This window comes from Acipenser ruthenus, chromosome 1, assembly GCF_902713425.1.
Source record: "Acipenser ruthenus chromosome 1, fAciRut3.2 maternal haplotype, whole genome shotgun sequence".
NCBI classification, from domain to species: Eukaryota; Metazoa; Chordata; class Actinopteri; order Acipenseriformes; family Acipenseridae; genus Acipenser; species Acipenser ruthenus.
In genome coordinates, this window is record NC_081189.1 from 107,618,078 (window position 1) to 107,630,319 (window position 12,242).

General features: G+C 35.5%; 1 protein-coding gene across 1 annotated transcript in view; it reads left to right on the forward strand.

Moving 5' to 3' along the window:
• The window catches only part of LOC117420853 (cystine/glutamate transporter-like), a 50,579-nt gene extending 39,814 nt beyond the window's left edge, over positions 1-10,765 (forward strand). The window contains exons 7-12 of the mRNA XM_034034548.3: positions 4,709-4,832; positions 7,381-7,484; positions 7,993-8,089; positions 8,974-9,123; positions 9,456-9,633; positions 9,790-10,765. Coding sequence (XP_033890439.2) covers positions 4,709-4,832; positions 7,381-7,484; positions 7,993-8,089; positions 8,974-9,123; positions 9,456-9,633; positions 9,790-9,842 — 706 coding nt within the window. The 3' untranslated portion in view covers positions 9,843-10,765. The remainder of the gene's footprint in view (positions 1-4,708; positions 4,833-7,380; positions 7,485-7,992; positions 8,090-8,973; positions 9,124-9,455; positions 9,634-9,789) is intronic.
• Positions 10,766-12,242: the final 1,477 nt, after the last annotated feature.

The following is a 12,242-nucleotide window of genomic DNA, read 5'->3' on the forward strand; positions in this document are numbered from 1 at the left end:
ATGGGAAGTGGATTTATCGATGGCTGGATGCAGGATTTGATCAATGGTTTTGAAGAGAATATTGGGTTTACCATGTCCCATGGATATTATTTCTGATAAGTATTTCACCATGGAAGCAGCGAGCACACGCCTGTAGCCACTGAGGTGATCAGTCCAGATCTCTCTGTGAACCGTTAGTCTGGGCAACCTCCACTTGCTCTCAAACCTGCAGCAGGTAGACTTAAGCAGTCGACGTTCAAGGGTATACCATGGGCAGTTGCGATGTTTCTTCACTGTTCTAGTTGTGAGTGGAGCAACTGTGTCAATGATCTGGGTAAGGGTGGTGTTAAAGAGGGTCAGTACGTCGTCGATGGAAGATGGGAGAGTACCAGTCAGAGGGGAAGAAGAGACACATTCCGAGAGTATTATAGGATTTAGCAGATTCTTGGGATGGAAGGAAATAACAGTATCAGTAGTAGCTGAAGGTGAAGGAAGATTAATATTGGCAGTGATTAAGAAATGGTCAGAGAGAGAGATATCTTAGACAGAGAGATTGGAGATGTCAAGACCCCTGGTGATGAGCCGATCCAGGGTGTGTCCACGGGTGTGAATGGGTATGTTGACAGAGTGAGAGAGCCCAAGACAGTCCAGGAGCATGACGACGTTGGTCACTAGAGGGGAAGAAGCCAAGTCGACATGAATGTTGAAGTCATCTAGGAGTAGAAGTGCAAATTAGGGAGAGGAATTCTGCGAACTCTGCAATGAAAGCAGAGTTGTTCTTTGGTGGACGACATATAACAGCAAGGGTGAGGGACGGGAGAGGGGAGATTGATAGCAAGATGTTCAAATGAAGAAAAGGTTGGCAAAGAGAAAGTTGTGGCAGCAAGCACAGAGTTAGCAATAACAGCAGTGCCCCCACCTCTACCTGTGAGGTGTGGCTTGTCAAAGAGCGAGTAGCCATTTGGGGTGGATAGATGTAGTGAGTGCTTATCATTTACAGAATGCCAGGTTTTCGCTAGACAGAGAAGAAGCAGAGATTTGTCAGTCAGAGAATGACAGTTGAGAAAGTTATTAGCGCTAAGGTAAATCTAGTTCTGAAGTTAGGAATCTGGGTGTGGTTTTTGACCCCAGCCTAACCTTCGAGTCTCATACCTGCAATGTCATTAAGGTGTCCTTTTTTCATCTCCGGAACATAGCCCGTCTGCGCCCTATCCGATGCAGAGAGGCTGGTGCATGCCTTTGTTTCCTCCTGGCTCGATTATTGTAATGCTTTGCTTGCCGGTGCTTCCAAGGCTGCTATTGGCAGGCTACAATACATTCAGAACTTAGTGCTCATATTACACCCGTTCTTTCCTCTCTGCATTGGTTGCCAGTCAAGAGTAGGATTGATTTTAACATTTTACTGCTAACTTATAAGGCCCTAAATGGTTTGGCCCCAAATTACATCTCTCATTTGGTAACAAGGTATATTCCCACTCGTAACCTTCGCTCTGCGAATTCGGGTCTGTTAAGGATTCCAAAGGCTGAGCTTCATTCTATGAGTGACAGGGCTTTTTGCTGTTATACGTCTAGGATATGGAATAATCTTCTGCAGGTGATCAAAGACACTAATACCATTGGAGCTTTTAAAAAACAACTAAAAACGCACAGGCACTTCATAATGGTTAGGCATTGTCACTGTGCAATGTTTTATTTTATAATCTGTGCTATTTTTAACTATATGCTTGTGTATTTGTTGTTTTTAGTGTTATTGTTCTAAATTGTTAAGCGCTTTGAGATGCTTGCATTTAGGCGCTATACAAAATAAAGTAATACAGTAGCCTTTCACCACTGCAAGTCCAGATTCAAGTCGGTTATATCAAATGAGTTTAAGTCCATATAAGAAACCACAATACAATCTCTACATTTGCAATCGGTAAATTACTAACACTGGGTTTCCTTTTGGAACACAATAATGTCCTCAGATTCACAGACCTAGCAAAGACTGCTGTGCATCACATCAACCTATAAAAAATGACATCTCACTGCAATTTTGCATGAAAAGATTGAATTGTTTTTGTATCATAAACTTATGATGAACCAGTTGCTTCCTAATGGCTAGTTAGATTTATAGCATGTTCCTTGAAAGAACCTATTTGGCAAAAAAGGGAGAAAGAACAGGATATGAATCTTGGTGTGCATATTGTTGCTAACTGTAAAGGGAAATATGTGGAAGCTCACATTGTCGGTACTTGTCCGCATTGACCCTGCCAACATACCGTGTTACTAAAATGATCTGCGAGTTGCAGCCGGGGTGTCTTGGGTGACAGCTGTGTCCCAAATCCTTGAAAATTAGGCTTGTTGCAGTGGAATAACATATTATCTTCCAATTAAACAATGTAGGATCTTTCATGAGCTCAAAACCTTCCAAACAAAATAAAAACATTTGAACCCTCTAGTGCCTAGTGCATACAGTTGTGTGCATGTACACAAATTAGTCAAAAAGCCTGCCTCCGCTATCCCTAGATAGTGGTATCAAGCAGAGGAGGGGGTTATTGAGGATTACAATATTTATGTAGCTTTTAGTAGTGTATACATTTTACTTTACACAATTGCTTTTCTTAGTACTCTAACCCATCTGATTATCAACTGCTGACACAAACATTTTGGGTGGATTTAAAAGGAAAGAAAATATGATTTTCTTTGTCGTATGCTTTTAAAATGCTGAAAAAAATATATCCGTGAGGCAAATGTAAGTAAACGTTGCGAAACATTGAAGTCTTTTTAGAATTAAGCAGTCAAAAGATCATATTCTACATTCATCATTCTGTTTAATTTTCTATGAAAATGTTTAACTGGTAACGGTTTATTAATTTATATATATATATATATATATATATATATATATATATATATATATATATATATACGTAAATTATATGCAATTACAGATTTATTTAAGTTCAGTAACAAGTTAATAAAGATTCAATGGATATGCAACAGTGCAGAGGGTGTGTGTACACCATTTGACTGACATTACAATTTTCTTCTTCATATTCCTTATGCATATTGAATATGTTTATTGGTAGTTTCCTTTTGTAATAAGTTTTGGAATAATACTGATATCTTTGCATTTCTGTATGGTTTCCATTAATCTTTATAGCATATACTGTATATGTTGACTATCTAGTAACATGTAACTGAACTCCAGTAAATGAGTAATTCAATTAAATACTTTATGCCGCACAAAATAAAGAGTAACCAATTTCCTTTACTTTAACTTTCTCATTCTTTGTAACCTTTGCCTGTCACTTTTCTTCTTCCTGCAGGTCCTTACGGATCTTTTTTAATGGATTTCTTTAACTGTGGACAATGGGAGCTGGTGAGATCTAGGCAAGGAATAATAGATCAGATTGACCTTATAAACCTTTCCATAATATCACATCAAAATGATAGTGGTTTATAATGACATTTAAATCTATAGGAAATGGGACCTTCAGCAAAAAGTTTATTTTCTTAAATAATATAATACGTAAATTAGTACTCGAAATTATATTTTATAATTTCAGTAGCATTATTCATTGTTTCTTACAATATATCAGGTTCCTTGATAATAAAAAGTAAAGTGCTCAGATCTTGAAAATGAGTACTTCCCAGCCATTCTGGCACTTTTTATTGTCAGAAATGTGTTGCCATTGTGCATTGCTAGTGTTGAATGATTATTCTATCCCGAGCTGGAATTGTTTGGACAGTGAGGCATCACAAACTCTTTCTTTAACCCAACTTCCAACCCACGATGGAACTGAACATCTCTCCCTGCATTGCATTAGCTTTAACACCAGCTTCTGCAACTGCTCTGGAACTTCTGACAGGTCTAGCCAATCTGGCATCTCTTTGCTCTTTTATTACTGTCCACTAATGTACATGTTCTTATATTGTTTCTCTCTAACTTATTTTCTCTTGATGCTAAATCACTTTCCTTCTTGTCATATAAATTATATAACACTCAGTTCATTACATCCCTTACTCAACAACCAATGATCTTTTTTTACCTGCTATGATAAAAACAACAACAACGGAATACTTAGTACTGTTGTCTTGAGGTTGCTTCTTATATTAGCCCTGGTAGCTAGACTATAATAGAAGTCTTAGTTAGTATGGGTAAAACATGGTCCAGTATTTACTGAAACGCAACCAACGGCGAGGTACATCAGGAGGTATTACTTTTAAAGAGTGTATGGCAAGACTGGTATGTATTGCAATCCAAACAGTGTTATTGAGGGTCCAGCTTTTAAAACCAACTTATAACTGGTATGTCCTTTATAAAATTCCCCAACAGCTTGGAACAAGTGAAAACATGGTAATATGGAACTTTGAATTTACAAGTTCAGGTGGTATGGGGTCGATAATGATTCATGTGCAAAATCAATGTGATATCACAGTGGTACTCTGATTACCATTCACACTTGAACTGCTGTTGATAATAGGACATTTCCAAAATTCTGTGAATTACAACTGCAATGTAATTTGGAATTATAATTATTTGTCATTAATTTGAAATGTAATTACCTCAGGTGGGTTATGTGCTGTTGAAAAAAAGTAAAACTAGCACAGTGAATGTGTTAATCACCCTCCTGTATGTACTTATTGTGTTTTTAATGTTAAATCCAAATATATCAAGATACTACTATCACCCTTCATGCTTTCAGTGCCAGATTGAACTGTAACCAACTCTTCGTTTATTTTGCAGAACTATCCCCCTCGCCATATGCATATCAATGGGAATTGTCACTGTTGGTTATGTGTTAACAAATGTGGCCTACTACACTGTAATGTCTGCAGAGGAGCTGCTTGCCTCAGAAGCTGTTGCTGTGGTGAGTAATCTAATCATGTAATTAATAATGATTATTGGTTATTTGCTTTACGTTTGTTGATCTTGTTCGTAAAAGGGACTACAGGGAACAGTGTATTTTGTGTTGCTTGGACAAGATTATACAATGTATTTTCCCTAATAATATATAAATACAATAAAGTATTGGGTACACTTATGTTTTAAATACAAAATGAAAGTATTGATATACATTAAACACATGTTGATACACATGTTGTTACCATTTACTAATATTTACTTACACATAACACAATTGTGTGATTGTGAGGATAGAATTCCATTAAAAAATGTATATTTAATAAAGTTACTTTCCTGATCATTTATTTTTGCTATCAGCTCCAAAATATACCTTGTTTCCTAGTTTTCAAAGCGTTCTACCAACCAGGAAATTGTGTATAGTTGTGAACTCCTCGAAACACAATAAACAAAATAATGTTTCTGTGTTCGTGAATTTGAAAATTCCATAATATTGATACCCCAGATTTGTCTTTATTTAAAGTGTTATGAATGAAAATAAATGAAAATAACACATGGGTGTTATTAATAACACAGTTATTTTTGTATTAATAGTGTTATGAACCAACTATCTAATATCTTTAGGGTTTTGTCTTTAAAAGGCCCACCTGTTAGGGTAAAACAATAAAAAATAAAAAAAATAACAAATTACGGACTGGAAGAGCCACAAGTGGGTACCATTAGTTCATACCAACTGAAACTGAATGTACCCCTGTGACTACTAGGCCTTGTTTCCACTGGGGTCTGAATATAAAACTTTTATTTCTTGACTATAATTTATTTAAATGATCAGCTATTTCTAGATGTCTGTACCAAGATTTCAATCCACTTTTAAAGCTGGCTTTGAAGATTACAGAGACAGAGACACTTCAGTGTTGTATGGGGAAATGTGGTTAATCAACATAATAGTGCTGCTAGAAATGTTACAGAATTGCTGCTTTTGAGTACCCATGAGAATCGTTTAACTTTTAATCTTAACTGTAGAAGTTATTGGTTTCCTGGGATAATGGTCAGGGAGAACAGTTTATCCTGAGGCGATGTATTTCACTCACTTTCCTTTTGATAATCAATCAAAGGACCGTTCTTCCATCTTGCTAAATGTATTTATGGCACATTATGAGCTTTTGACATTGGCAATCTTATAATTGTCCAGTGATACAACATGCAGTAATTAGAATATAACAGTTTGCCAAAGTTGAAATAAGGAAACTTGTGTTTATTGTAAAGGAAAAAGACTCTTTTCTGTAGGGGTGCACAATACTACTGATATACTGGTATATTGCGATATTCATCAGGCAATACAATAACTGTAATTGGAACAATGCCGGTATTTCTGGTTAAACTGATTCAGGGAAACGTCTACTGGAAAATGTCTGCTGTTATCTTGCGAGATATCGTAATGCAAGCTGTGCTAATACAAAAGAAAATATAGCAGAAGTGAACAGAGGTTTTGAGCTCTTTTAATTCTGCATAGCAAAGTCACATGTGTGGGATCATTTCCTAATAAAAAAAATCTAAAAAGGATGGCTGCATAGCATCAAACATTGTGGTATGTTGTTTATGCAAGGCTGAAGTAAAATATGCTGCCGGTACCAACACCATTATATACTGCGGTGTAGTCATACATATAATTACCAGAACGGCAATTAAAATATAGATTTTTCTAAAACTAATTATATGAATTAATGTTTTATTTGTACATTGAACTTGAGGTAACATCTAATAGGTAATGCATGCGTCTCGCATGTGACTTTTAGGCTAGTCCCCCCTGATCAGTGCTGCCAGATTGGTGGTTTTCCAGCCCAGTTTGGCTTGTTTTGAAAGCATCTAGCGTGTAAATGTTGTCTTTGGTGGTTTGGTTATTTATTTATTTTTTTTACTATTTTTATCATGGATGCTTTTTTCTATGTCCAGGGCACAACAATGCCCTGTTTAGTATTTATCACATCCCCCCCCCCCCATCCTTTTTCTGGAGCTCTGCATCAAATAAAATGACGAATTAAACAAATGTTCACTTATTTTTATTATTCGCCACTAATTTAAGAGCCGTATCAGTGCAATTTTAATTGTAAAAGAAAACAAGCAAAGCAGATACATAAATAAATAGTTTGAAAAACATGTTTAATAGAAAATGAAAATATATTATTTATAATGAAAATAAAAAATGACATTTAAAATCAATGTTTTTAGAGAATTTTAAATAGCTTTCAAACCAGCACTGTTTTTCTATTTTTCAGATTGGGAGCACATGACTTACTTCAGAGGATGGAACAAAAAATAGTTACTGGGCATTTCATACCAGAGTTTAATTTGTCATATTACATTCTAATACTTTAAATTACACAAAAATGACAACACAGTTTGGCGTTGCATTCCAACATATATTGCAATATATCGCAATATTGTCTTCTGTATTACAATATATTGCAATACAGCTCCTCAGTCCCAATACCCACCCCTACTTTTCAGTTGATCTGATTGTATATAAACATTGTTTTTTCTGGGTTTTTTTACAGACGTTTGCTGAGAAGTTGATGGGGAAATTTTCCGTGGCTGTTCCTATATTTGTTGCTCTGTCTTGCTTTGGCTCGATGAATGGTGGTGTATTTGCTGTTTCAAGGTAAGTAGCTTCAGATGCTTGTATTTTCATTTGAACATGATCTTTTTCATGCCGTGTATGTTTGTTTAACCTCATCTCGTCAACAGGGGTCAGAATCCACACAAAACTGTGCATTGTAAATGTCATCAATTTGTTAATATTATGGTATATTTTTAAATTTGTAAATGATGTGGCCATACAGGAAATCCATGAGAAGTGGTGTATTTCCAGAGCATTGATTTCCTATTTAAATACCAGCGTTTTCCACAAGACTGTAATATAAACTTGACATGGATAATCCCCAATGCTTGGTGCACTTGCCAAGCATGCTATCCCTCCCTGTAGGTGCTTAACACATATTGATCAAAACCATGCATAGGTAAAGTGTGGCTTAAGAGCTCACCAGCTGTTGAATATATTTTTTTTCTTTTTCGTGACCGAAAGCCACATGCCTCAGAGCATTGATTGTGAGTGGTGCTTTGCTGTTCCCATTGCAGTGTATTATTTCTCTACAACTGTTTTCCATTAGGGTGTTTTATGTTGCCTCCCGTGAGGGTCACCTTCCAGAAATACTTTCTATGATACACATTCGGAAACACACTCCGCTCCCTGCAGTCATCGTACTGGTGAGTAACAACAACATGAAACAAAGTGGACTTTTTTCTGTGAATTTTTTTTTTCTTTTCTGCCTAGGAGGAAGATATGCATGGAGGCACAGTATTTTAAACAGCATCCGACATATACAACTATGGCCAAAAGTTTTGTATCACCCTATAGAATTAACTAATTTTGCTTCATAAAGTCAAATGAAACCTATTGAATAATGCTACGTTAACATATTGAATTACATACCGCTTTGTAGTTTCCCATTACAGTACTTAATGAAAAACTGGCCAAAAATTAAAAGTGACATTTCAAAATCTAACATGAAATACTGTACTACTGTTAAGGCTTCTGGTAGACTTGTGCGATATCATTTTGTAGTTTCTTTGATCACATGATATTAAATAAAATATCTAAATTATGTTCATATAGTTTTATTTTAAAATAATTTTTCAATCCTAAAATTCCTGATGATGCAAAGCATTTGGAAATAGCTGTGCATTCCAAATAATGGAAGACATTTTGAAATATCTGGGAACTGTTTTTCATCTTTTTTTTGGCTCAAATGTTAGATTTGGTGGCTTAAGCCAATCAGACTTGTATCGAGACCAGGCTCCATCTCGTTTTGTTCAGATAATTAAGCTCATAAGTTACACTTTCAGTTTCAGCCTTACAATTTTAAAACTGACACTGCATTTCTGTGCCCCTTCAGACGAGAAAAATAAGGTGATGTGCAATGAAGACGTGTATTTATTTATCTTAAATTCCCATTTATTTATTTATCTTAAATTCCCAAGTGTACCATAAAGAAGATGTACATACAGTAATAGCATTTTGATGGTGCTTCTTTGTGGAGCTGACATTATTGGAACAGTTCAGTACTTTTCTACCTTTTTTTATTTTTCAGTATCCAGTGACGATACTAATGTTGTTCATGGGAGATATCTACAGTCTGCTGAACTTCCTGAGTTTCGTTCGATGGCTCTTCATCGGTTTAGTAGTTGTTGGACTTATTTACCTCAGATATAAGCGTCCTGAAATGCCTCGCCCTTTTAAGGTAATGTGGCCATTTTATATCTTTCTTTCTACAAAACCCTCAGTAATAAGAAAAGAATAAACTATATAAGTACAAACTCCACACACTGTAGCTAAGGGGATGCAAATGTCAAAAGTAACAATCTACAATTATAACTCAGGGGCATTAGAAAGAAGCCTACTAGATGGTTTCTTATGGGTCTTGTGCAGCTGCAAACAGCTTGTTTTCCCTAAATGAGAGTATGTTTCCACCCCTGAATATTATAAAGTGTACAGAGGGTTAGGAGCATGAACATCTGTTAAAACGTTACATGAAGTTATTTCTAAATGACTGTGTATTATTCTGTATTCTAGGTTCCATTGTTCATCCCTGCCTTATTTTCCTTCACCTGCCTTTTCATGGTTGCCCTGTCTCTCTACTCTGACCCCATCAACACTGGGATAGGATTTGCTATCACAGTGACTGGAATTCCTGCATACTATCTCTTCATTGCATGGGACAAGAAACCCCAAATCTTCCAGAAGTTTATGAGTAAGTATTTTTAACACCTTCGATGCTTCATTGAGATAAAGCCAAAGAAAACAGAATATTTACGAATGAGACAATAAGAATCTTGGCATATACAATAAGAAGATGCAAATAAAAGGCTTCAAACTCTTCAGTAGCAGTTCTCTTCTTTCATTTCAGATTCAATGACCAGAACATTGCAGATCATTCTGGAAGTGGTACCAGCAGAATAAGAAACACTACTTTGATCTGTTTATTTTTGTTACAACACACCAATCATTTTGTATGTACATGATGACACACAACGGTCTGCAAAGTATAAAGTTCAGATGAATTACATGATTATCTAACTAAAGCATCTGTTTTCTCTCTACACTTCCAAATTTTGTTGGAAGAAATGCATCACTTTTGATGAATTGTTTTCTGGTAATGTTTTAAATTGGAATCTTAGTTTTGTTTTTCAGAAGCAGAACCTGTTTTTGGATTCTTGGTTTTGAAATAATTCTATTTCGTTAGTTTTTGACAGCAGTTTTCCATTTACACTGCTTGGCTGAACTCTAGCCCCTCCTCCTACCCTGTGAGCAAGCAAATCGCTTTTTTTAAGTGCTTTTTTAATGGCATGCTTAAAGCTTGTTGTATCTTAAACTCATATTGGTTCATTTTTAAATACAGAATTAAATACCCTCTGTGTATGGCTGCATTGTTTAGTAATCAGGGCTTAATTTTAATGAAATCTGCCCTGCAACACATGACAAATCTGAAACCGAAATACTGGCTTGATCTAATTGGCCTCGTTCTAACATGCCGTTGGCTTCTAGAGTGAACAGGTTTAGCAAGTACTTCATTTAGTAATTAGAATACCATATTTTTTCTTGTTTTCATCGGTATATTATGACCCTAACTCAGATGGGGGTAGGCAGTAGACTAGATTGTTTGGAAAGGTGTACGGTGCCTAAACAATTTGAAAACTACTGATGCAGAGGAAAATAATGCAGAAAGTCTTCACACAATTACCATAGCAAATATGTAGCACTATTTATTATGCTCCCATTGCATAACTGTTGCTTTGCATTTTGTTCCGATTATACCCTTAATGTTCTTTGGCTGTTGTGTCATTTTGAATGCATTTTTTTACCACAGTAAATTTGCACAGTCATTTTGCAGTTTTCTCATGTTTTCCCCATCATTATACTATGCATTTACCAGTTTATAATGGTCTGCTATGTTTTTTTTTTAAATATGCTTTCCCAGGCCTCTATGGGTTTAGATAGGTTTTACCATGCTTTAATCTTTGCTTTTACTATGGTATACTTACATAACGTGAAGGTCTTTGTGAATAAATGTGATCTGCAAGGTAATCTCGTCTTGATGGTTTCGAATTAGAACTGAAGCAGACCTTGCACAGGGGGTAACATGGTATTGACTGCTTGTTTTAGTTGTTGTCTAAATACTGTACAGCTTTTAGTTAGAGGCTACAAAGAACTGGTTATTGCTATGCAGTAGACCATAGTTTATTTAAATACTGTTCTCCTTATCAAATTATCTGTGTTTACTGCACATAATGTATGTTCAAAAACATACATTAGTGTGTTTGTGGAAAAGTAGTTTTCAATATACGTGGGTTTAGAAAAATGTTTCTGGATAATTAGAGATTGTTTGCAAACAATATCTGGTGTTTCAGTAAGTTTCAAAATTGTTTTTAACTCTTTCAATTCTTCTAAAAATAAAAAGACATGGTACTAGTAAACATTTCTAGACAGAATTGATTTATAAAGTAGGCAGTGCAGTGCACTATAGTTGGCTGTATTCAACATACAATAGATGTATCAGTCTCACAATGGCACCATCTGTTTCAGCCACTGGATAACACTCCATATGGCACAGCCAAGTGTGTGAATTGAAAAAAAAAGACAGTAATAAAAACAGAACAGCTTCATTTAAAAACTAAACAAATAAATACACATACAATGCAGTAACACTGTCATCCACCAAACAAGAAGCTGCATTGCAGGGCTGTACAACACAGTGGTTGATTGCAGACTTGTGGATATAACATCTTGCTACAAAAAAGAAAAAACATAGGAAACCAAAACATTGATAAGGGAACGAAACCAAAACATTTAATATAGATATTTTCTAAGTAACAATAAAGTCACCAGTTTCTCAATGCAATAAAACACTGATTATCGTGAATTACCTTGGTAGTTGACCTTGTCTGTAAGGTAGCCTGTCTGTACCTTTGAGACGCAGTCAACTGCCAGACGGTATTGCCTTCTAATCAGTAATTAACATTAAGTACCCTTGTTAAAAGACATGACCAAGTAATTTCATATTGATTTTATTACCATAACCCTAGCCTGAATCACAACCTGTAATTACTGGTAATATACTGCTGAAATTGTTTCTGAGAAAAAAATCTAAATTTGAATACTCATTAATACACTGGTGGAAATTGCATCCCAGAAAAAACATACCGGAATACAGGACCAGTAAAAAATACATAAATAAAAAGAAATAAAAAAAAAACCAATGAATATGCATACACTGTCTGTCATTGTGATTAATGATGATGATCAAAGTGCCATCACATGAAAAGAAAGACTCCTTTTATTTATGTAGTCCAGCACTGTTAA